At 42.0% G+C, this 27,043-nt stretch overlaps 1 protein-coding gene across 2 annotated transcripts in view; it reads right to left on the reverse strand.

Moving 5' to 3' along the window:
- TTC39A (tetratricopeptide repeat domain 39A) overlaps positions 1-27,043 on the reverse strand; it is a 91,085-nt gene that overhangs the window by 11,982 nt on the left and 52,060 nt on the right. For both annotated transcript variants that reach the window (XM_014598670.3, XM_014598671.3), the window contains exons 5-15: positions 26,737-26,804; positions 23,802-23,866; positions 21,240-21,339; positions 19,029-19,094; positions 12,254-12,362; positions 11,362-11,429; positions 11,171-11,230; positions 9,187-9,348; positions 7,098-7,189; positions 5,929-6,049; positions 3,248-3,359 (exon numbers count right to left, since the gene is read on the reverse strand). In XM_014598670.3, coding sequence (XP_014454156.1) covers positions 3,248-3,359; positions 5,929-6,049; positions 7,098-7,189; positions 9,187-9,348; positions 11,171-11,230; positions 11,362-11,429; positions 12,254-12,362; positions 19,029-19,094; positions 21,240-21,339; positions 23,802-23,866; positions 26,737-26,804 — 1,023 coding nt within the window. The remainder of the gene's footprint in view (positions 1-3,247; positions 3,360-5,928; positions 6,050-7,097; positions 7,190-9,186; positions 9,349-11,170; positions 11,231-11,361; positions 11,430-12,253; positions 12,363-19,028; positions 19,095-21,239; positions 21,340-23,801; positions 23,867-26,736; positions 26,805-27,043) is intronic.

Below are 27,043 nucleotides of genomic sequence, written 5' to 3' on the forward strand. Positions count from 1 at the left end.
CTGGCTCCACGGTAGGACCCAGAGGGTGGTGGTCAACGGGAGCCAATCATCACAGTGCGCAGTCACCAGTGGGGTCCTTCAAGGCTCTGTCCTTGGGCCTATACTGTTTAACATCTTCTTCAATGATGTGGACATTGGTGTCAGAAGCGGACTGGCCAAGTTTGCCAACAACACCAAACTCTGGGGTAAAGTGTCCACACATATCACGCTGTGTCCACCTGAGGATAGGAGGGTGATCCAAGCAGATCTTGACAGGCTCATGAAATGGGCGGACGAGAACCTGACAGTGTTCAACACTGAAAATGCAAGGTTCTCCACCTTGGGAGGAAAAACCTGCAGCATGGTTATAGGCTCAGCAGTGGTATGCTAGTTAGCACTACAGATGAAAGGGACTTGGGGGTCATGGTTGACCACAAGATGAACATGAGCCTGCAATGCGATGCTGCAGCTAGTAAAGCAAGCAAAACGCTGGCTTGCATCCATAGATGCTTCTCAAGCAAATCCCGGGACGTCATTCTCTCCTTGTACTTGGGAGGCCGCAGCTGGAGTACTGCATCCAGTTTTGGGCTGCACAATTCAAAAAGGATGTGGAGAAGCTTGAGAGAGTCCAGAAAAGAACCATGTGCATGGTCAGAGGTCAAGAAAACAGACCTTATGATGACAGGCTGAGAGCCATGGGGCTCTTTAGCCTGGAAAAGCGCAGGCTCACGGGTGATCTGGTGGCCACCTATAAGTTTATCAGGGGTGTTCATCAGGATCTGGGGGAACATATGTTCAGCAGAGCGCCCCAAGGGATGACAAGATCGAATGGTCACAAGCTCCGCCGCAACCGATTCAAGCTGGACATAAGGAAGAACTTCTTTACTGTCCGAGCCCCCAAGGTTTGGAATAGATTGCCACCGGAGGCGGCTCAAGCACCCACTCTGAATGCCTTCAAGACACATTTGGATGCTTATCTTGCTGGGAATCCTATGATCCCTGCTGACTTCCTGCCCATGAGGCAGGGGGCTGGACTCGATGATCCCCCAGGGTCCCTTCCAGCCCAAATGTCTATGAAATCTATGAACTCTTTCATCAACTACACATTGTTATTATCAAAATCTGAAAAATAAATTCCCAGTGACTTGAGTGATGCCAGAATTGTTACCATATTCAAGAAAGGAGATAGATCAGATTGCAGAAATGATCATGGTATTCCTTCCTCTACACAGCTGGAGATCAAGATCTGTACCTGTATTCTCCTCAAGAGACTCACTTTCCTTGCCAAGGAGATTCTATCCAAATCCCAATGTGGTTTCAGACCACTCACAGGTACAACTAATGTGATCTTTGTTGCTATACAGCTGTAGAAGAAGTAAAGATTTTGGTGTTGTTCACAGCCTATGGCCTTCCTTGACCTAAGACCTTTGATTCAAATCAGTAGAAAGGCCCTTTGGAAGATCCTGATGAGATCTGAATGCCCGCCAAAATTTGTTACCATTATCAGACCTCTTCACAACAACAGGACAGGAATTATCCTAAGCAATGTGTCAGAAATGCAGATATCAAATTCACCCAAGGAACCTTGTCTGCCTATGTCCTTAGACCAACACGGCTACAACCTACATCCCTTCCTTATTAAAACTGGAATCAAGAAATGCTGTGTACACCAAGGAGTGCACCAATACTCTTCTCCATCTCTATCACAACTATTCCACATCTCATTCCCCAGACGTTTCTGAAATCATGCCTTTGATTATCATGACACAGGGCCTAAACTCAACTTGTCTACCAGGCGGTTGTGATTCCTACCCTGCTGTATGGGTGTGAAACTTGGATGACATAGGAAACGCCTGAAAGCTTTCAAATGTTACCATCAGTGGTGTTTGGAAAATCCTCCATATTAATTGGAAGGAGAGAAGAACAAATGCCAATATTCTGGTTCAAGAAAACACCTCTAGTGTTAGCACTGTGTTGATACAGCACCAGTTCATCATGTCATAATGATACCTGACAACCAGCTCCCAAAACAGGTCCTAAAATCCCAACTCACCAATGATCACTGCTTCAGAGGTGGGCAAAAGAAGAAAGTTAAGAACACCTTGAAAGCCAATCTGAAAAAGTGTAATATTAACATCAATACCTGGGAGACTAAAGTAGTGAATTGTCCCCTGTGGTGCTAAGATGTATGACAAAGTCTCAGTCGTTTTAAGCAAACTCACCTCGCTAGGGAGGTGGACAGATGAAACAACGGAAAGAGCTGTGACCTGACATCACCAGGATCTACTCCTTATTCCGGGAACTATTTGTCAGACCTGCAGTTGAGCTTGTGGATCTCAGATTGAGTTCCTCAGTCATCTATGGACTCACTGATGACTTCCCTATTTACTGGAAGACTGTCATCCTCACATCAAGGGTCTGATGATGAGATGTTCCAGATCTTCACAGCTCTGGTGGTTAGAAACCATCTTCTGATTTATTCATGGTCAGTTTACATCTATTTGTTCTGTGACAACACTGTCCTTTAATTTTAATGGTTCTTCTCATTCCCACCAACATTATTTCTCCTCCCCAGTGTATTTATTAGAGAGCAACTGAATTCCCCATGGTCTTTTAATCTCCTCTCACTGCCATCCCATTTCTGTGCACTCAGATCAATAAATAAATATCATTTTAGTGATCCCTACCACCTATGTTAGCAATACAATAGTATGCTGCTATTTAAATACGTATTGTCAACAACAAAAAAATCAAGGTTAAACTGAAAGAAATTAAATGAAAAACAATCTATTTCTAGTCTCTCCTTTGTGCATGAGACAGGACTTTCTTTGCAGTCAGCCACGGGTGCCCTACTGGACTATATTGGTTTTCCCCACACAGCAACAAGGCGGCAAACTTCAAACAATGTCTCTAAGTTGGAGACTGTTTTAAAAGCTCATTTTCCAGACTGAATTATTAGTATAACTAGGTACTCTTGGAGGGAAAGAAAGCTCCAGCTGGAGAGATGCCAATAATCCTTACCCTGACTGAAAGGGCCCAAAGACAGCAGAGATTGTGTTCTCAGTTTTTAGGGCCTACGGTCAAGTGGACTACAGGTTTGCTAGATAACCAAAGGATACCTTCTAGATAATCTAGAACTGCATTAATGGTGTGCTCCAGATTATATGAGCAAGCTCGCTCTTGTCATTGGATTAGTATGTTTGACTGGATCAAATTCCTCTTTAGCTATTCCATTGTAAGTATCTGCTTAAGTTAGATCGGTAGTTACCTGGGTGGCTTGCTAATGATGCTTCTGCCTTGGTTAAAGTCTCCAACATGCCTTCTGTTAGGTCAGGACATTTTCCAATGACAGCATAACCATTCCAGATATACATCATTTCCTAAAAGAAACCATAGAACATGAACCTCATCAATCTGGCAGTAAAGAGATGGAGTTAGCAAATTTAGATTTTCTCAACAAAGTGCAGAAAATATCATGATTCTTTTACTAGAAGCAGATATTACTGATAATATGTTCTCAATGTGATTGATCATTGTGAGCATTTTTGTTGGAAGAGATTTACGAAGCCTCATGTAATCCAACTCTATGCCAGTGCAGATCACTGAGTAAAACATCAACCCCATCTCTGTAGTTGATAAGGACAGCTACCAAGTTGAGAGACTGAAGGAATAGATAACTCAAAGACTGCATCCCTTGATTAATTTCCCTTCTTGGTCTGCGGTTCTAATGAAGACCAGGTTATTAATAACTAATAGTTATGCCTTATTAGTTCCTCAAATCCACCAGTCTTTACACTAACCTATAGAATTCTAGAACATGGATATATTTCTTTATTAAATCTCTGGGGTTTGTTTAAAAAAAATTATGGAAAGCATCTCTTTCTTATCAAATTGTGTAAATTTGGGAGATGCATTCTACTGAACCCAACTGGTTTAACTTCTATCTGATTCTACATGGCTTTTCCATGGGTGTGGTTCACTGGGTTCTACTGTTCCCTTCCAACTTCTCATATAAGATGTGCCCATCGCAACAACCATTACAACTAGCACTAGAAGCAAAGTCCATCATGCAGACTTACTACAACTTCCCATTCCACATTTTCCAAAAGCTTTTCTTAATTTGAGTGTCATAATGTAAATGGCTCTCATTCCTCAGCGTCTGTATAACAGTAGTTTCATTCAAGAGCTGTCTGTATAGGAAAACATTAATTTAGGTGAATTACGCACTGCTTAATGCAAGAGCACTCCTGTTTTAGCTGAGCTATTCTGCAATGATACTGGAGGCTATGCTGTACTTATACTTGTCCCTAGTGAAGATTCAGTTACTAAGATGGGTAAAAAACACGTTCTCAGACTGCATTCTATACATTAAATCAAAATATTTTAGGCTAAATCTAAGTTAACAACCTACTTCTCACCAGCTAATTCCTTCACATGCAATTAAGTCCTAGAATTGACAGCAGCTTGGTTAAAATCTGTCCCACAAATCCCCTGGTGTTTAACTGTTAGGGAGTGCCACCTGCTGCCTTGAGAGAGGAACTGCAGAAGAAGGAAGCCGAAGATAGACTGTTCCAATCCGCACTCAGCTACTGTCAGGGGGCACGGACAGACGTAACAATTCAAACATTTCAAAGGGCCCTCTGTACATGTGTGAAACATCCTCAGAATGGCTAAAGGGCTCCAGAGGAGGATCTTTTTATATGAAGTATTATGTTGGAGCGCAGATATAGGTTGTAGTCGCGTTGGTCTAAGAAACAGAGACAAATAAAACTCTTGGGCTAAAGGCAATATCTTCTGGAGAGCTTCACTTTTCGTTACTTCTGGGCAGGCACAGGGGACCCATAGGTCCTCCAGCATCCCACAGTGCTCTGCTCTCTTCCTGTTTTCCAGTGCCAGGTGCTCCAGCCCCAGCCCCCTCTACCTCTCCACTGGTTTTCCCAGCAGTAGGGCACTCCCCATCTCTGCCACATACCTGCATGCCTCTGGCTGCCCTCATCTCCCAGACTCCTGCTAGATCCAGAATCTCCTCCCCCGGGCCCCTCAACTTCTGTGCACCCACCACTCCTGCCAATAGAAGCAGGATTCTGGCTTTCCATCCCCCAATTCTGCTCCCTCCTTGTCCCTGCAGCCTCCTCTAGTGCCTCTAAGCTGAAGAACAAGCATCTGCCACAGCAATTTTGAATCATCCCAGCTGGGGTTGAGAAAGGGGCTGCATGTTTCAACTGCTATGTCTGTCCACAGGTACAGCTCTCTTAGTCAAGAACGCTGATGTTAAAAGTAGCACTTAGCAAACTCAGAAAAGTCAGTTCTCACTTGTTCTCCAAGAATTAAATCTCATGGAAGCTGTGCTCCCCATGAATGAGTCCCCAGAACAGACATTTTCAACTGACCTTACTGAAAATCAGCCAGTACTCTCAGGACATATATCCACTCTACACAGCCCTTATCTGGGCTGGCTTGCAAAGAGCTGGACTGGTTTTGTCTTGCCAGCCACAGATACATGCTTATCTTACAAACTCAGCCTGCAACAGTCAGAGCCAGGTTGATAAGACTCGGAATGACAAGTTCTACCAGTTCAGGCATGCTTCGATGCTCGTTCTCTCTAGCTGTGCCTGGACTGCTTTCGCACATGGAACACATCTACTACACGGACCCCAAAGCAAATACACTAAGACACAATGGAGGCAAAGCTCTGGAGGGTATTTCAGTCTGAAACCTGAAATAGCGAGTTGCACATGCAATACATTTGTACACGACAAGCTTAACTCCTTATGGCCAGTGCCATGTTCTTTGCATTAATCAGCCTGTGTTCAGGGAGCAGACCAGTCTCCTGCAGTGGTTTCAAGTTGGTAACCTAAGAGGCTGACATTCTAAATATCTCATATGTGTTCATATATTTTGAGCTACAGGCAAATATAGGAAGGTCGAAAAAAAATGTATCCTGCCTACCAGAGGTGGCACAGGCAAAGGGACGAGGTTTGAGGGAAGGTAGCGTCGAGATTTCCGAATGGCAAACTTCTCTGTAGGCAGCGACTTCCCTGCGATTTTCAGTTTCAAACCAGGCACACTCCTGAAAAATTAAGAACAGTATTAACAATCGTTTGGGCCCCTGCCACATTTTTTACTTCTGGATATCAGGAAAAAACCACTCAAACCAATGAGGAAACAATGCTCAGCAGGAAAGAAACTTCAAAGACAAATGCGCTGAAAAAGACATGCCGAAAGAAAAAAAATCGCCTTTGCCAAACCCAGTGGAACCTGCTTGCAGTGACTTCTCACAGAATACAGATGCTGTCAACAGTTTCAGGGCATTTCAGTGTATAAATCAGTGTGAGCAACAGGAAATCTGCGGGGATTCATTCATGTTTGTTCATACCACAATACAGGCTTTTAATACAGTAAGTGATAAATATAATCTTCTCCAGAATGAAGTAACTTAAAATGTGACTGCATTATGGGAGAATTTCACTGACACTGGCTGGGTACTTTGAAATAGCAGCAGTTAGGCATTTTGTGACCGGAATCAAATTACAGTTCCAGAAACACGTTTATTCACACTAGTTCCTGTCTTCGTAAGCCCTTCATACTTGTGCTAAATTCAAAGCCCCACAATCAAATTCTACTGAAGCTGTCTGTAAGAACCTTTAATAGGAGGCACACTTCTTGTAGTATAAACTAGTCACGGCTTTCAATTTTTTTTCCAGGCCAAGGTGGACTACAGAGAACAACTGAAAAAAAGCATATGAAGTGTTGTGTGTAATAGCAGCCGCCACCGTGACAGAGACCAGAAAATTATCTTAACGCAAAGTATTTCAAAGCCTATGGGAAGCTGAAACACAGTAGAGACCATAGACAACTGTCCAAAGTATGGTCAGTTGGAATTACTGCAAGCATGTCCAACAGCACTGCATTTTCTTTCACAGACACATTTTGTGGGGGGCCTGCCACTGGAGAAAGCTGACCTTTCTAGCAAATTCTGATCACATTTTCACACATCTATATCTTATTAACTGCAAAGTAAATAACTTTTCCTCTCCTTCCCCAACACCATCAGCTAAACATGACTTGAAAAGATAAGGAATGGAACATTGTCCCAGTTGGGACCTTCTCAACTTTACCTAAACAGTTGAACTTCATCCTCCCCAAAAGGTTTGCAGTCATCTGGTCCAAACATGCTGAGATAGGCAGCTTTCATGTAAACATATGTAGCCTGCAAATACAATCAACATCATTTGTGCAGTCAAATGTATTCATTGGCTTAGAAATTAATACAAGTGACACTTAAGGAGGACAGCCTGTATTACTTTTGCTTGTAAATGCATTTTTAAAAGGGAGTGGGGAAGAGCAAATTTTGCAATGTCACTTACTGTGATTGGTTTAGCCATGTTTATATTGGTTTTTACTTACGTTCCAGAAACGTGTGTTCAATTCAGTTGTATACTTGTGGAATGTGAATTTTTAATTCGTTTTTTTCAAAAATTCCCACTGAACAACTAATTAGGACGGGCATAAAACTTTCATTTTAGACAATTAAAAATATTGCGCAGGTAGGGGATATAATCAATCACAACTAAGCACAACTCAAATAGGAAGTCCTAAAATACAAGGAATTTACTAAAACTGTGCTGAATAATATCAAACAACAAATATATTTAATAAGATCAGTGTTTGAAGACAGTTCTGTTAACAGGAAAAAAAAAGAAAAACACTGTCTAATAAGTTATTCCTTATAGGTAGACCTATTCAGGAATTTTCCCTTGGAGTCATTTTTAACACAAAATACAATTCAGAAAATCAAAACGCAATTGCCATAGCAAGCAAAGGAAAAACCAGTGTCATATATGTCATTTCAAGTCAATGTGACCCAAAAAGAAATCCTATGGTTTTTTAACTGACTACAGAACTAGATAGGTGAGTTTAAGAAAGTAAAAAGAAAAATTTGGTTCAAGATCAGTGAAGTTCTTCATTTCAGTTGAACATGTCAAAATGAAATGTCACTGCTCCAGTGGCAATACAGCAGAAGTAACAGTGATAATTATAATTTTAGATGGCATTTGTAACGGAAAGGCATACTTTATGCAAATCCGTGTACTGTGATTGGCTACCGCCCTCAGAATGCCCAGGTCCCTGTGCTCCTAACACACACAACCTGTTCACTTTCGCACTTCATCCTATTATGATTTAATTCATGTGTGTTCAAATAACCTTGCAGCATAATTATGACAATGCAAAGGTGTTTCCTCTGAACCCAATAATCTACAATAAGCACCTCAGCTTTCATTAGCAGAGAGCATTAAACCTCTTCTTGAGTGACCCCCTAGGAAAGCACTAATGTGACAGACAGTCTGGCCACATTTACCTTTCAGTGTTTCGTTACTGCCTTCCGTGGGGGACTCTGGTGGGAATGGGGTTTCCAAATAAACAGCAGTTCCTCAAGAATTGTACCAACTTCAGCAGGAGCAGTGACAGGGACCAGTGCTACAGAGAGCAGCTGGTTGCTGACCATCTCCTCTTCACCAAAAAACCCCTCTGAATGGCTTCCCAAAAGCTCAAGGACCCAAAGAGGGAGGAAGTCCTCAGAGCCTGTGTGTCACTCCCCTCCTTTCCAGATGTGCAAGGTCAGGACTTTACTGTGGTTGTGAGCATCATCTTGTGGCACTACTGAGTTTATCCTTAGTGAATGCATCTACACAAGACACTTACTGCGCAGTAGCCTAATAACACTGCACAGTAGCATGTGGTCAAAAACTGTGCTAATACACTACTGTGCAGTGTTATTAGGCTACTGCGCAGTAAGCATCACAAAAAAAAACTGCCAGCGCTACTGTGCAGTAACTAGTTACTGCACATTTAGTTAGTACTTCATTAAGCAAGTACTAAACTAAATGTGCAGATGAAGTAGTTTGCCCACCATCCACAAAGCAGCTCAGGTTCATATTGTAGCTGCAATAAAAGAAAGGTGATCTGCTTCCCACCTGGCAATGGGTCCCCTTTGGAAAGCTGTCCCTTAGTCAAAAATCAGCTTTGACACTGAGCTATATGCCCATCTGCACTGGTCTCCCCCTTGCATGTTGTCTGCCAAGGCCTCAGCAAATCAGATTTTGTGTTACTGCCCAGTTCAAGGGATGGTGCAACCTGACTGTAAGTTAGCACATAACTGCAGGCTTCCCCATAGTTAACTGTTTGGTTTGTTCCACTTTAACTTACCTTTGACCAAGTATTCTCTTTGCTGAGCAGATCAGCATAGAAGTATGCCATCTTCCACTGGCGTTTATAAGTGAAGCACCACATTAGTTCCCAGTAACACATGTGATGGAATTGCTTCCAGTGCTGCTGAGCTTCACAGCATTCCTCATACCTACTAACTGCCTGAACAAAGGAAAGTCCAAGCATAACTATAATCATCTGGTCACATGTCAAACATATCTCTGCAATGAAGAGCATTGGGATTTAATATTGCTCCAACATGTTGAGTGCCCTCAGAGTAGAGGGTGCTCAGCATTTCTGCTAATCATGTTGACCGATTTCATTGGAGCAGGATCAGACCCTTGGCTCCATACCCATTTCCAGGGAGAGGAGCATTTGTTACCAGAAATAATCGGGGAAACTAAAGCCAGGAGGCAGAACCTCAGCTAGTGCATACTGCTATAGCAAGCAAAGGAACATAATTGCAGTAGAAAGCATAACAAACAACTAATTAACACTGGAGAACTGTTACTATCATCAAGCTGGAAGACGGGCAGCACAGTGCAATGCATCGCGTTCAGCTCTCGCACACAGAGATGTGTAATTGTTCTGTCTGCCATGGCTATTGTTCAAAAGCAGGCGCAACCGTTTGACATCAGTTCTGCAGCCAGAAAGTCATCTGTAGCTGGTGGAATTTCTGCTGAGTTACCAAACAGTTTAATTAAATCAGGAACTGCATTGTCTGGGATACATTTAGTCGGCTGCTGTTCAACTAAAGTGCTTCATTCTAAGCCAAAGCTTCTAGCATGTTTTTCACCACAGCAATAACAAGGATTCTTGGATAGCACACATCACCGTGGGGGACCAGCACAAGAGCACAACTTCAAATGGATTTTGCTTGAATTGGAGTAATTTTGAGGAATATTTAAGCCAAAAATATTGAACTCCAATAAATTATTCAAATTAAGTCATTAAACAGATCACAGATGGTTATTCTTTTTTGCTCAATTCAGTTAATTGAAAGCAATCAGTCAAGCCATTCAAAGCCAACATCAGAATAAAATTCCTGGTTTGTATTTATGAGTTGCAAATTAAAGATGGACCCAAGCCACAAAGAGTCTGAGACGGAGACAGGTTTTGCTAACAGTTCAGGGAAATTGGTTATACAGTTCAGTTTTGTCCAGGTTGGATGAAAGGGCCAGCTATGAGGTTCAGACCCTAAACTATTTTGCTTCAGGCTCCTTTGCTGCTGGAAAGACAGTGACACTTGAAAATTCACTGTAATGAATAGTTGAACTATGCCACTGCAGTAAGAGGCAAACCATGTGAACTGATTTCTTGAAGCAAAACCTTCTCCCCCACCTATTCTTGTCTAAGAATTTGCTGTTTCTTCAGAGATGGTTTTTTGATTTCCAGTTCATTAAGTACAACATTGCTTCATTGCCAGTCCCAGACACTCAACAAATCATGAGTCAAAGGTTGGCTTAAAAACTCTTTCATTAAACAAATTTACTAAATATGGTGCTCTTTTAATTTACCTTCTAGTTTCTCCATTGTCAGAAGGGTTATGCACGTTTGCCTTTTTTTTTTCATTTTGGAAGGGAAATTAAGGTTCTCTCACACATTTCCAGGAGATGGAGCTTTAAGAAAAGCACCACCAGAGTGATGAGACGTGTCAGTAGCACTGAGTAAGCAGATGATAGCAGACACCATACTGGGAACATTTTAAAATATGAAAAGAAATTCAAGCTCCTAACCCCGTATTTAGGCCTCTTCCAGATTTTCCCAAGGGCCGAATACCCAGTAGCTTCCGCTGAGGTCAAGGAGAGCTGTGAGCTGCTCAGCAATGGGAGACGGGCAGGCAGCCAAGTATGGCTTCAAGAATCTAACTTTGGGTTACTATTTCTGAAAATCACAGCCAGATTTCATAATTCTACCAAGAAACATTGTTATTGAAGAATTAAAGCTAGCTAGGTTTCGTGTGCACAGGGAAAGGGTTACTCACCGTATCAATATTTCCTTTTAGTGTTTCTATCCTGCCTGCAAAAAATAGGAAGATGGCTCCCTGTAATAAGCATAGGGGAGGAAAAAAAGCTTTTAACAATTTCATGTCAACTATACAGTTTAGATCTTGATTATTCAACAACAAGCTGTTAAATAGGTACAAAAGGCAGACTAAGTTAGGATTCATCTTACTTTTGGGTAGCGAGCCAGGTAAGGCTTGAGCAGTCTTTCTGCCTCCTCAATGTTTCCTTTCCCTGTTCCTAAATGGAGTAAAAGACATGCAACTAATGACAAAGAAGGGTGCGGTGCTACCATCATATGGCCAATGACTAAGTTCTTATCGAGAAGTAGTATGTACGTGCAAATACAGGACTTTATTCTGTACCACCTTTGATAAGATCAGAAGGGGTATAATGGGGCTTCTTACACAAAGCCATTACAAATGCAGACAGAAGTCTGGTGTATGTAACATGTTATATGTTTGCATCATCCTAAGCCTTTAAGAAACCCAATTCTGTGAAGGACAGAGAAAACAGGGAGGAAAGTAAGAGTGGGAAGGGTCTGATTCTGACCCAGACCATTTCCTTATGCTATGGTAGTCTTCTGAAAACAGACGACCATGTAGACTGGCATAGAACAGAACAGGTTTCTTCTTGGCCACACTGAATGACTTGCTGTGGTGAAGGGCCAGAGGACGGATACCCGACAACAACATTTTCTGGGTCATTTAGCAATTATTCTAAAAACTGATAGTAAACTTGCCTAGACCTAGACCAAGGAGACTTAGTTAAAGAAGGCTCTAGAGGCATGCCACCCTGAGGATACCCAGATGCTAAATAAACATGAACAGAGAATGCAGTGTACCATCATTTAAATATATTATTTTTTAACTTCCAAAATAATGCATTGAGGAAAGTCCAAGTATTTCTTATAAACTCCAACCCAACCACCTTCCTCCTCCTCTACCTCAGTGTCACTTGTCCAATTCCCCAGCAGTTTTGCAATGTAAAACTCTTCCCCTTTGTGTCCCACTACAATGGATCATATAAAAGGAATACCATAGGGTTTTTGTAACTAATCTTACCCAACACAAAGGTCATGAAAGTATGATAGCACAGCAGCAACATTGTACACATCACCGACCTAAAGCTGTACATGAATGCTCCTTCTTGAAGCTGCAACAGCCCACGTTCCTGTGCAAAAAATAAATTAAGAAAACAAAGGCTTATCATGAAGTTCCAGTAGTATTTTCGTTGGTATTTAGTCTCTGTAGCATCATCTGGAAATAAACCAGTAGCTCACCACCAACACAAACTGCAACATCTGTCTATGGTAGTGACACAAATTGCTTAAATAGTCACTGTAGGAGAAGATATGCTAATACAAGGCTATAGTATTTCTAATATAGTCACAGCTTGATTTCTAGAAAGTATAATATGGCCAAGTAGTGACTGAGCATCAACTGTATGGTCACATCAAGAGACCGTGCAATACCACCAACATGAGTTATCATTGTCAACCAATATAGTTAACATTGCTTCTGACAAGGTCCAGATGAGTTTGACACCCCTGCTATGGTATATTGGGCCAACACTTTCACAAAGTGAAGTAAAAATAAGCAAGTCTACATCCTAGAATTTGCAACCAGAGTAAAGCAAATGTTAACAAGAACACTATTCAGTTAGTTAGCTCAGGTGTCTGTACACGAATGCACAGAGCCTGGGAAACAAGCAGGAAGAACTGCAAATCCTTGCACAGTCACAGAATTAGGACGTGACTGGAATAACACTTGGTGAGATAGCTCATATGACTGAAGTATTGTCATGAATAGGTATAAACTGTTCAAGAAGAATAGGCAGGGGAGAAGAGGAGGAGTTGAGCTTTATGTAGAAGCTGCATGATTTCTCAGAGCCCCAGTATGAAGCTGGAAACAGGCCTGCTGAAAATCTCTAGGTTAAGGTCAGAGGGGAGAGCAACAAGAGTGATATTGTGGTGGATGTCTGCTATAGACCACTGGACCAGAAGGATGGAAATGGAGGAGGCTTTCTTCAAACAGCTCGCAGAAGTTTCCAGATCGCAGGCCCCGGTTCTCATGAGGCATTTCAATCACCCTGACATCTGCCGGGAGAGCAATACAGCAGCGCGCAGGCAACCCAAGAAGTTTTTGGAGAGAGTTGGGGACAACTTCCTGGTGCAAGTGTTGGAAACGCCAACTAGGGGCCATGCTTTTCTTGACCTGCTGCTCATAAACAGGGAAGAATTGGCGGGGAATGTAGTAGTGGATGGGAACTTAGGCAGCATCAACCATGAGATGACCAAGTTCAGGATCCTGAGGGAAAGAAGGAAGGAGAGCAGCAGAATAAGTAAGGACCCTGAAGTTCAGGAAAACAGATTTTGACTCGGGGAACTGATAAGCATGATCCACTCAGAGGCCATCTGAAGGGGAAAGGAGTCTAGAAGAGCTGGTTGTATTTTCAGGAAACTTTATGGAGGGCACAGGAACAAACCATCCCGAAGTGCAGGAAGACTAACAAGGTATGGCAGAAGACCAGCTTGGCTTAGCAGGGGACTCTTCAAATGAGATAAAACACAAAAAGTAAACTAGGAAGAAGTGGAAAGTTAGACAAACAACAAGGAGGGAGAATAAAAGTATTGCTCAGGCATGCAGGGATGAAATCAGGAAGGCCAAAGTGCACGAGAAGTTACAACCAGCAAGGGACAGGAAGAGTAACGAGAAGGGTTTCTAAAAGTACGTCAGAAATGAGAGGAAAGTCAAGGAAAATGTGGGTCCCTTACTGAATGGTGGACTTCAGGTCCCAAGATGGCAACCAGGAGACAGGGCACCTGTCAAGGGGTGGGCCTACCCTTGCAGCCCTCAACAGCTCACCAAAACTCATTAAACTGCCCTCCAGCCAGAATAATTGCCTGCCCCTGCACTAGGAGGACAATAAAGCACTGGAACAAGCTAACCAGGGAGATGGAATCTCCATCCTTACAGATTTTTAAGACCCAGGTAGGCAAAGCCTTGGCAGGGATGATATAGTTGGGGTGGTCCTGCTTTGAGCAGGGGATTGTACTAGATGGCCTCTTGAGGTCCTTTCCAACCCTAATTTTCTATGATTCATTACATGAATACATATAGGGATAATATAAATGAGAAGTTCTGGAGTGAAGAAAACCGATAAGGAAATCTAAAGACATTAGAAAAAATCCATGGGGGGCAAGGCTATGGGCAGAAAGGAGAAAGCTTCTTAAATATATTAGAAAGCAAAGAAATCTTAGTAATAATCTTGGCTTGTAACTCAACAGAGATAGTAAATATTTTTAGTAACAATGCAAAAAAATCCATCAGTATTTAACATATATTTCTGTTCTGCACGTGTGTTTCCATTGAACTGTAGAGTATGAGGCACTGGTCAATGCTGGAAGGAGTGAAATATCATACACGAGACAAATGCTTGGATCTAGTAGGGCAAACATTATGGGTGGCTATACATGGGCTCCGATGTGTTCTAATTAGAATTTATCAGTGCAGACTTGATTAACTGAGCATCCTGCAGCGTCACATGTATTCAGCATCCTAGGTTTCAAAGTGGTGGTGACGGTACTTTAAAACTTGTCAAAAAAGCTTTAGTTCAAGCACATCCATAGCTCTTTTGAAACACAGGATGCTGAATACATGTGATGCTGGGGCATTTTAATTAAAGCTGCTGTCCGGAAGCCGCTCTAATTAAAATGCACTCTCCCCAACCCCAGAGCACATGTACAGACACCCCATGTTCCTGTGTCATTTCAACATGCTAGCCAATGCCCTTCTAGATCCCCGTTTGGTCAGACAAAAAGTAAGAGGAAATGAATATTCAAGTGCTCAGATTCTTCTTACTAACTACCTGAGCTGTACTATTTGATTCAAGTTTCAAGATGCACAGAAACACACCATGTGGGGTGGAAAAATTATATCAAGGCAAAACCTCCAAACAGTTGGTGGCTATTTCAGTCATGAATATAAGTAAAATGCATCTGCCTCCCTGAAGTGAAACTGCCTGAACAATTTTTAATCACATTTTTTTAATTAAGGTTCTTCAGCAAAAAAGCAAGACAGAGATGTCTTTCTTGTCTCATGACTTGGCCATGTCAGCAATTAAGGGGAATATTTCTATTAGTTTAACAGGAAGACATGATTAAGATGGGCAGAGAGCAGTTAGGGCACTCAAATGTGTTACGTGACATCATTTTAGGAGTTAACTTTCATTTAACGCTTGAAAACGAGGGGAAAATGCCAGGCAGAAGGATTTGCGATGGCAGATGGAAATTCAATTAACTGCTAATTGAGACACATGTCAAAAATGTTGTTCAGCACAGCTGATTTGGAACAAATGTCTTCCCATATCAAGGAAACCCAATTTCTTTTTAAATGGTACTATCAGAATAATTTCCTGCTTTCCACAGAAATAATGCTGAATTCCAAACCAGTGCCAACTGCATTTAAGATATGGAGGATTAACAGCAAACTTTACTACAGTTTAGCAGGTATCTTCTGTCCCTTCAGTTCAGTAAAAGCTCCCAGCTAAAATTAAGCCAACTTGTGTGAGAGTCCCCGATTGTGGCTGGCTCTACTGGGGCAGGCTGGAAAAATGCAGATATGCTGCAGGAAGATTTGAGCCCTTGAACCTCTGCCTATTGTGTAGATGCTGTTCTGTACTGACACTGAGGCAAGACTAAATTCAGCATCAGGTGCAAAGAGAGTGCAGATGGCAACAACTCTTCCCACATCTACTGCTAGGCGTACAGGGAAGCCCACTGAAAGCACAGCGTAGCTTTCATGGCTGAGTACATTCATCGGGACCCCAGGAGGAATTTGCTGATGCAAGGCTCCTATGCACCCAGTCCCAGCCTCACAATGCAGGGCCATGTCTATTAAGTGTATCTAGTCCTTATCGTAACAAAGTTTTACACAGAAAGTATGAAGCAAAGGCCTAGGATCCTGAACTGTGGCAGAAAAGCACTTGGCAGACCTTGGGATATTAAGAGAATCTAAGCATCTTCAAGCCCTCTGTGTGCTCTCTTGATCCTATGTAGATTTATCATCCTGAGACCCCCTTTAGCACATCTAAAGAGTGACTCTATATTGAACTGGCTGCCAACTGCCCCAAAGGACTGTCCAGCGCCTAGGATGCAGAGGAGCCCTAAGCTTATCCCCATACACTAGCAGACATCAGGGGTGATGCCAAGTACATAGTGACAGTCCTATACAAGAGTATTCTCCAAGGGGTCACATCTGCTGGCTTCAGGATAGCTTTGTATCAGGGGACTGGCCAACACAGCCCTAATACAACAGCTTTAGGTATGAATGTCTTTCCATAGTCTATATAATAACCTATATAGTGGTTATTATTATTATAGATAAGCAGCACCAACACTAAGAATGAAGCACCTCGAAGTCTCCTGGGGAACCATGGGATGATGTCTGTTGTCTGTCAAACAGGACTCAGTGGCTCAAGGAGCTGGCTGTGTCTTCTTCAGTTTCTTACACAGCACCAAGCACAGTGTCAGCATTTAACAACCATTCTCCTCCCCATCACTGTGTGGTCACAATACTGCAGGCCTCAAAATTCCTTCCATCTCAACAGCGATGCCTCGAGTTTTACGCACATTTTGTCAGTCTCCTCCTCTCTATTTCCCGTATCTTGAAATCTCTTGTCTCTGCTCCAGGGGGCAGTTTGATCTTGCTGAACTGTGGAAACCTGACACTTGAGATGTGATTACAAATGTAACTGCAATTCTACTCTTAGTTCTGGGCCAGCAGCTCACAGCTCTAAATAAAGCAAGATTGCCTTAAAGTATTCCTCTGAATGACTACCAAATACCTGAACTCTGTTCAGTGAACTGTTGGAAGAAAATACTCTCCTTTCTTTTGAATGGTACTTCAGACAGAAAATCTTTCCTTATGGTTATGGTAATCTATGATATGTTTCAATCTGCTACTGAAAAATCTGGAACAGGACCCAAGTCACTGACATACGGGACACCAACCCACTCGCAGCCCCCCCAAAATTCCAGGGCCTGGACAGAACACAGAAGGAGAGAATGACCCCAAAAAGTGGGGATTAGGGGAAGTTTTTAGCAGCAATAGGAAGCTAAACAGCTGCTTTAAAAGGATCTTTGAAAGAGCATGCTAGTGTCTGGCTTGTACTTACTTTTTCCAAGTTGGACTCTTCTTTTTTAGTTGCTACCAGTCTTTAGCAGACATGTAGAACTAACTAATTTTTTCTTCTTCTGGCTAGGAGAACAGGCAGGTAAAACTGACTAATTAGAGATCTTATCTAGGGAGCCAGGAACTCAAGCTCTCACCTGTGCTGGATCATAAACTCTCTGGTCTTAAGCAACACAGCTACAAGCCACGCTCCTAGTCTTAAGCAAGACATTTAACTTCCAGACCTCAGCTTTTTCAAGTTCACCAGTGAAATAAGATGATCCATACATGTCTAACAGGGATGCTGTGCAGATTAACGAGGTAATCCTTGCAAAGGATTTTGTAAATGAAAACTGGTATAAATACTCCTTTGTTTAGCCAAGTGATTCTCAACCAGGGTGTCGCAGCAGCCTGGGCTGCCTCAAGATTCTTTGAAAGGTATTGCAAGGTGCAGTGCAATGTTAGCACTGTGAGGTAGGCAAACATGATTCAGAAAATAAAACTAGAGATTTCAAATAGTAATCCATAGTGTTGAAAACTTTTTGACTTGTTGTGGCGTGACTTCTTTGCAACAGAAGAATTGCTCTATCCAAAAACAAGTGAAAACTAAGGGACCTGCTACACGTTCAAATTAAAGCTGGTTAGAAAGCAGCTATAAAGAGTTGTTACACATTTCAAGCACTAACTCTATAGCTGGTTGGCTCTTTTTAGAGCTGGATATTCATTTTTAGTGTGATAATGACTTTGCATATGTGGCTGATCAACATTTATTGTGCAATTAACCAGTTAATTACCTAATATATGTAACGGGTAGCAGGGGTCTAAGAGCTGGCATTTTCCAACGGCTGTCTTGAGTTTAAGAAGGTTGAGAACACCGGTTTAGCTTTGCAGAGCAGATGAGTGAAACAGATTTTTCCCCAGAACTGGCATTACAGAGGGGACCACAGGTGCAGCCTGCCACAAAATTCCACTCCAAGGCTCCAGCTTTGACTGAATACTTGAAATGAACTGGTGCCAGGGCCCAACTCTTCCTCCATGGGATACAAGTAACTACTCATATCTTGCATTGGGATACCAGGCCCCCAGGAAACCAAAGCAACAAAAATGCAGCTCTGAGCCCTCCCTGTAGACTTGCTCAGGTCCTTCACTACAAACCCTCCCCTCGCTTCCTCCCCTCATGCACACCCAATGCATGCCAGGCCTCCTACTCTTGGGTAGCTCCTTTGGAAAAAACTGAGGTGCTCTGTTAAAGGCTTAGAAAAAAGAATAAAATGAAATCTAAGGCTCTTTCCTTTCTTTTATTATGAGATGATTTAATAAAGGAGGATCAGAAATAAAATGAAGATTTAGCTGTAGCTTCTAAGCACAACTGTAGTACAGACAGTAAACATCAATCATCTCTCTATTATGCCATGTGCTGCTGCCTCTCATCTGTCTGTGCCTTCCAAGTACACTGCCAGCATCCTTAATTTTCAAATGCAACAAAGAAATCACCTAAAAAATTCCTTGAGTTGCACCGACTCCAATACCAAGGCTGCTGATTGTTGGGTCCAAAGTGAGGAAGGAGGGAGGAGGTTCTTTTTAAAACAACGTGCTGGGAGGGACATCCCAGCTCTTATGAGGCATCTACACTTACTACAGTACATTGACTGACAGTCAGATTTACCTTGTTTCCAGAAAACCCAACAAATTCCAGTAGTCGCAGAATCCTTGCAGGAAACATGGATAATGTCTGTGGAAAGAAACATGAGCCAGTTGAGGATACTCTTGGTATCTTTTTGTCTCCTAGTCCTAAGATGCATGAACTGACCTTACTAAACCCAGGAGACAATAAATAAAAATCATCAAAAAATCTTAGTATCTCCCCAAGTTTTCCTGGGCAGATGTATATGCCTCTCTCAGCTATTAGCTATACTCTATGTGTGCTCAAAGTTTAGGCAGAATTACCAGCCTCATTACTGCAATAAATAGGTGATTTTTTTTCCCTGTACATAAAACCAGCTGCAGCTCTGGGCAATTCTAGCTGTTGCATTTCATAGTGTCCTAATTATTAAGGAACAATCACAAATGTTAAATATTTGCTGGAGCCACCAAGCAGGATATTTGTTATCTCTTCATCACATGGATCAGTTTTTAGATTCTATTTGACTGTGCCACAAAAGAACAACTGCTGTTAGAGCAAAATAAGGGGGTGATGTTATAAATGGGCATAGTTCTTTTATATTGAGAAATCTCAATGAATCAGCATGGGGCCCACCCTGTGGAAACCTCCAAAACTGACACTATATTAAAGTATACAAAAGATATAGATTCACTTGACACAGATTCAGATCCTGTTATACCACCGCATGAACAGTAAGTATTGATTCCTAGAACTAACTAAACAAGTAAACATCTACAAAAGCATTTCTTCCTGGTACAGGATAAGTGAGCAAGCTATTCAAGCATATCAAGAAGGTTGCTTTTTCTGCTAGCACAACTGAAAAAAAGATTATAAACTGTCTGCATTAGCAAATATTTCCTTGGACAAACTGAGGTTATGAACAAGAAGTGGCAGAGAATGTTTGGACTGCATTTTCAGTCAAGTAAGTGCATTACACTATAGTCCTGGTGTTAAATTAGAGTGAAGTAGCATTAATAGCAATAAGCACCTTCACAGTTTATAACAGGGGTGTCAAACTTACCCCTTGCTCAGTGCCTGGTCTGGATAATGGGGCTCCTTCACAAGTCAGATCTGTCCTGGGGCAGGGAGGGGTACTAGAACAAGCAGCAATGGGCTGAGTGGCAGCAGGGCAAGTGAGACTGTCAGCACAGCCCTCACTTGCCCTCCTGCGGCCAACGGCCATGTCCACCAGAGAGCAGGCGCCACAGATTCTATAGCAGGCAATGTCCTCCGCTTCCCATAGCCCACAGGTAGCCCAACAAGCAGACAGGCCTCTGGTTTATGACTTTCCTTCTTAAGAGTCAGACACACACACACACACACACACACACACACACACACACACACACACACATTATGGGCAGAAGACTCTGAAGGGTACGCTGCAGAAAGAGTCAGCTATACAATTTCACACTACAAGAGCACAGTTCACACATGATCACCTAGCTTCTACTGGGACTGTTTTTAGCTGTGGCCAATCACAATCTGCAAACTGCAAAGGTTTAGAAGTGTATGTAATACTTTTCTGTGACCCAGGCTGAATGCACAGGGGATCAAAACCAGCCTCTTTACATGGAGCACCTGATACTTCCTGCCTTGGCCCTATTTAAAAACACCAGCAGTAAAAACATACTCTCACTTTCTGGTGCTTTCACTTCTCTGGGGTGAAAACAGAATGTAGAAATGCACCAAAATGATTAAGACAAGCACACCATGCCTACTCCCCTCTACCCCACCTCAGCCAGACACAGCTCTTGTAAAAGTTTTCAATATTATAACCATCTCAGAGCTCTCACATGAAGCATGAACTGTGATCAGCTGTTTTTACAGTCCAGATTCTGACCACAGATACAGCAACTCAAATTGCCATCATTATGTTATTTAGTCCTCCCTGCTGTGCTAGCATGGGCTCAAATCCTGCACTCTAGAGGTTGCACAGGCTCTGTGAAGTGAGTAGGGCTCCAGACAGAAGCAAAGGTATGCTTGAACTGTGTGAATTGAAAGCAAGAGCACAAGAATTCCTCCCCATCTCTTTCTATATGCCATTTGCTCACCTTGATGTTTCTGAGGCCTGTTAGTACATTGTGCTGCAAGTACTTACTCACTTTCCTCATTTTAGACATGCAACTTGTCCTCATTGGAGCTACTCAGATGTTTTAAGTTAAGCAGGTGTTTGAAGAATTAGGGCCCAAGTGAAGAATATTTCTTACATACCAAGTTAAAGGCTCCAACTCCAAGCTTCACACCTCCCTCAAAATGGAGATGGTGTTTTCCTTTCACATAGTTTGGAGACTGTATGAGATTGTCTAGTTCCCTGATGATACAGAAAAACTGCATTACATAATAGTAAGGAAAACAGGTGACCTGGGTAGCTTTATGATACACCAAGAAAACTGCCCATTTGTTTTGAAGTACATAACTATTATACACACAACAACCACCCCTCATCTCATCTAGATAAGCGAACAGTAAAGTGCACAGTGATCGTTACACTTCAGAGGATGAATTATCACAGGCAATTCCTGTTATACCATTAATTGGGATCTAGGGGATGAATTCTTGCCACACAAATTTAGTGAATTCAAAATAAAATTTCTGCCTGAAAAAAGCTTTTGTCTGCTATTGTTGGGACCACCTATATTTACTGTGACTGAAAAAGACTGGAGAAAAAAATTTCAATTACTTCTAATCTGTGCATTTGATAGCACTACGTGTATAATGAGCTTTGTGGTTTCCCTTGTCAGTTAATCATACAAAAGGAAAATAGAAAAATAGAAATTGTGCTTTCTCTATAACACACTGCATGACAGCTAGAAGTACAGGGGGCCTCTTCACCACCACTTAGGGAGCAACACGAGAAATCCTAACAGTAACCATTCATCAGATTGGGTTAACAGCATAATATAGTAATGTGAGAGAACGTCCCTGTTGTGTCATAAAAATCACAGCACTTGGTAGAGGGACTCAGGGACTGATCTAGAAACTAAAAACTGCTTCTAGTTCACTTTTGAAAGTTGCCTTGATTTCAAGTGGACAAAATCCTTTTAATTACCTACATCATCTGAGTAGATCTGAGGTGTTCTGTCTCAAAATGCTCTATTATTATGGCTATATGCTTGAAGTGTAATCAGAGCAGCTTTGTCGCATGGATTACTAGTGATCAAAGTTTCCTATTTGGTTTCTTGGGGTTTGGGGCTTAATTAAGTGAGGACAGCTATGTGCCTGCATTTGGCTCATTGTGAGTTTATAGGTCCTATCTGCAAGTTGTGCCCAATGCAATAATTTGGGCATATGGATCTTGTGGGAAAAATACCCCTCTACACAACAAGGGGTTGTTGGTGTGTGGCTGGTTCACACAGAGATATCCAGAGCTTGAGGCAAGATGGCAGATATACGCGTGCCATGGAAATGCAACGAGCTGTCTACTTTCCAAGCTACGCATTTAGAATTAAGAAACAAAACAGCTCTACACTGGGTGGTGTTCTTTGCATCCAAAAAAAGGTGATTTGGGTTTCCAAGAGACCGACATGCACGTGAGAATGACTCTTGTTTTTAGTTTCAGCTGCACCCTAATGAAGCTTTTGTAGCTAGTATGTGAAGCACAAGTAGTTCAATAATAAAAGTTGGAAACCAAAATGAAATTAAAAAGCAAAAATGTGAAAGTCCTGTAACAGAAAGAAAAGCTGCATGTTGTCTGCCACCATAGTCAGAGCCACACATCTGCAGGGGGTTGGACTATATGACCTCTGGAGGTCCCCTCCAGCCCAACTACTCTATAACTCTATGATTCTATCTGAATAAAAAAAAGGTACTGGCATGGTGTAAAGGCCTAAGTAGATTTCTAGACAGGTACCCATCTGGATCAGAAGTTATTAACAACTTTAAAAAGGAGAACTTTTATTGCCACCCGTTTTTCCATTCACGCAAAAGAGTTAAGAAGAGCTTCTCTTCGTATGTGTGAATCTTTAACAAACAAGTGATGACGGAACATAAAAAGGGGAAATTCCTTACTGCATAAACAGGAAATATTTTGGGATTATGGCTACATGAATAGATGAGAATATTTCAGGTACTTGCAAAAATAAAGAGAGGCATCAGGTTAGCAGCCTGAGGCAGTATTCTTATGAACAATGTAACTGTTAGCTTGCAATGTGCTGTAATGGATGCTTTAAAAAGGAAAAATCCACAATGTGATGAATGTTGCTATTATGGCTGCTTCTTCACTACCCCTTGGACTGCTCTCAGCTCTTCTGGGAGGAGGCAACGATGCAACATGTTACAGAGAATACACATACTGAGCCCTATGATGGGCATTTCTTTTTGTGCCGGGTTCCTTTTTCTTTCATCTGAAGGAGTCATTCAGACTCAAAGTACATGTTTGTTCTTTGCATATGAAAAGCACAAGAAGCAGTATACAAACAGCAGTACAGAAGATATGAATTGCCTGACTAGTTGGAAACAACAACATGGTGTCAAGAATTCTTGTGTTTGAATTTAGGACTGAGTGTTCAAGCTGTACACACAGCGTCTACCTGTTCATGGCCTGCTTCGTGCACAGCACAAATCAGATTGAGGTCCAGGCTCTTCCAAACTGGACTCCAGAGAGCAAGGAACCCAATATATGTGGACTGCAAATTATTCATGCCCCTAGATTTTGGAAACTTTCCATGAACTATCATTAATAAGTAAGACAATCTAATTTTCTGGAAATCTTTATATCAAAACTTTTTTTACTGCACGGATGTTTCTGGCATCAGATCATTTAGATCTACTTACCGGTAAGTCTGATAGCTGTTTCTGACTCTGATGCCTCCTTTGATAAAACTAACCATGTTCTCATCCTATTGAAAGGGAAAAACATCAGCACTCAGTTTGTGATCATTTACTTTCTGGAGATCAAAACCATATTATTCTAATGCTGCATAGAAGTTGACATCAAATTCCCCAGTTCAATTTTTAGAAAAATTGCTTTTTCTTTGACTGTAAAGAACCCAAAGGGTTAAATGCATTAAAATTATTTTTTTTAATCCATTCTCTGTAGCAGAAACAGTTCTGCCTAAGACTCACCATAACATCTTCAGTCTAAAATCCTATGTCAGTACAGAGAAGGACAAATATTTTAGTTAAATGAAAGCTGTCCAACAAAGAGAGGACCTTGTTAAAAGGCAAGACCACAACAGCCACTCTGAATTCAAACTTCATATGACCTGCAGAGCTACACCTGAATCCAAGCCCTTTTTCAGGTGTCCAAAATCCTAATTTTCCAAAGTTTTAGGGCCGTGTGAAGAAGGGGAAAGTGGGTGGATCTGTGTGTTTGGCTGACAATCCTTTTTGTTTGTTTTGTCAAAAAATGCTAGTTTGTTTAATCCAAAATGTTTTACTCTTAGTTCTGACCAATTTCCAGGGAAACACCAGCAGCTTCTAACAAAAGTCATACGTCCGGGCACCTCAATTTATCACCAACCTCTCAGGGCTTTTGAACTCCTAGCTTCTGGAGGGAGGATTAGAGCCTGCCTCCCCACCAGGGAGGGGACCACAGAGATCCCTGGAATTGCACAAGGTGACAATTGGGGTTCCCCAACCATTGCAGCCCTTCCTGTCCAAGCTGGGACCACTAACCCACTGCTTCCACGACAGAACAGATCATCCTGCTTGGTAGCTTTATTCGTAGAAGAATAGGTGACTCCGTGCTGGCTTTTAATGCTGCTACACAGGGTTGTCTGTTACACACAATAGTACTGTACTGACCCAATCATATGACAACCTCATATATAACTCAGGTGTGATCTTTATGGTATTTTCTGAGGGTAAAAGAAAAGGTAGACTTATTATTAGAACAATACAGCACAGGATTGGGAACAAAGAACTCAGGATGAGACAAGTTTCTATGGAGCAGTAGCCAGCTAAGATTAGGAGTTCTTTTCTAATTACAACTCATTTTACCAATATCAGTTTAAATGTTTTAATCTATAATATCTTCATTGGTTTCTCTGACTCTTGGGACCTGAGTCCACATTAATCATCACACAAATAGATACAGACGTCTCAGCTTTCATAAAGAAGGGCTGCAATGACTGGGGACCCAGATCCTCTGCAGTTCTAGAGATTGCTGTGGTTACCTCTCCTGAAGGAGAGACAGGCATGAACCTGATCTGTGGCAGGTTGTGGTTTTTTTAAAAACTGGAGAGAAAATAGATTTATCCTTCACCACAGGTAAGACTCAGGCCATCTCTGGCTCACTACCAGATATAAGCAGCTGACTGCATGGAACTGTGCATGATGCCATTTTCTGTCCTGAGAAACAGAAGGTAAGCAGGGTTTGCTCTCCATCGGGTCGGAATCTTAAAGCGTGTAGGAGAGCCATAAAAACAATGTAGGTTAGATACTGCATTAACGCATATGAAACTTGTTGGCTGCCCAGCTTCTGTCCTTATTTATCACTAACAGGAAGTGGCAAACACCAAACCGCTGTAATAGAAAGAAAGAATAGGCAGAGTTTTACTTCTCGTTGTAGAACATGAGGCATAAATGGATGTACCTCTATATAAACCAGCAGCTCTGCTATTTAAGGGGCTGGGGAACTAGCCCTTCCCACCAAAGGAAGCAAAAGACCTGTTTCCATCATTTAACTGCAGGATTTCATGGTGTGTCACATACTAATACCTGGAATATTTCTGCTTAAAGGCGGCTATTTCCTTTGATGTTGGTGGTGGTTTTAAAAATGTTATGTTTAGTTCAATTTCAGCCACCAAATTCAGAAAGGGTCACATCTACCAGGAACAGCAATAACCAATACAATGAAAACATTCACCTCCTCAGGAAGGTCCAGGGCTGATCTATACAGGGCGTTGGTCACTTTCAATAAGCACCAGAAAGAACCAACTTGAGAAGCTGTTGGCAACTGTAAGATGTAAAGTGCCTTGATCTAATATTGAAAACTATTTTGTGCATTCATGAAAAATGTAAACAAAGCGAAAGAAGGAAAAGAAGGAGCGTAAGAGCTGGACGGTATTTCTGTCCCTTGCTCTTAATTTTCTCATGAGTGGTTTTACAAAGAACCATGCAGAGCTTCAGACAAAAAGCTGCAGTGAACAATCCTGCCACAAAAGACAAGAACCAACACCAATATTTCATATAGGGAAGCACATTTCAGCCAACTCTTTCAGTTCCTTTTGCACAGCTGGGAAAGTTTTATGATTCTCTCTTTGCAGATAAAGAGGCAGACAGATTATGGGACTTTCCCCACTGCCACACAGTGAGTAGCAACCAAGTCAGGAATGGAAACCTGGTATCCAGACTCCCTTTAGCCTGCTTTGCCCAGAGGCCAAAGTCCAGGTAACAGCTGCTGCTGTTCTCTCACATGGCAAGCTAAGCTCCAATAATCCAAGCAGAACTGCGGTAAAAGTAGGAGACAGTGCTTCTCCTCCCTCACAACAGTCAGCATTATTTAGTAAAGAGAAGCTGTGGAACCAGGCATCTAACACCCTCTCAGGGACCACCACCAACCTTGCTCAAGTGGCTGTACATCAGCACAACACAGTCATCCAAAAGGGCTGCCAGTGAATGCTGCTGTCTGCACATTCCTACACCCATGTGCAAGAACCATGGACCAGTGCAGCAAGCCAGGGTCTCTTGTCTGGGTCTGTACCACTATCCTGTTCAATCACAGAAACCTCCGTTCATGAAAGAGCTGTGACTGGCAATACTGTACCTGCAGGAATGTCAGCGCAGCTCTCTGAAGTAAGCATTCAGCATAACAAATTTCTGCATGGATTTCCTCTAATGTGAAGGGAAGAGGAAAAAAACAAACAAACTGGAAATTAAAGAAATATTATAATAGTATAAAGAGCAACAAGTGAGCAAAACCCCGATCACCACATCTGTCAGTTCTAAATTACCAAACTAACCCCAAGCAGCAGGTGCACAAAATGACTACCAGCTGGCTGTTTGACACTTATATGAAAGGACTGGCCCAGAACCTGGTGATATCTTCATCTTACGCTGACCCTCAGTATGAA

Source organism: Alligator mississippiensis, chromosome 5, assembly GCF_030867095.1.
Source record: "Alligator mississippiensis isolate rAllMis1 chromosome 5, rAllMis1, whole genome shotgun sequence".
Classification (NCBI taxonomy): Eukaryota; Metazoa; Chordata; order Crocodylia; family Alligatoridae; genus Alligator; species Alligator mississippiensis.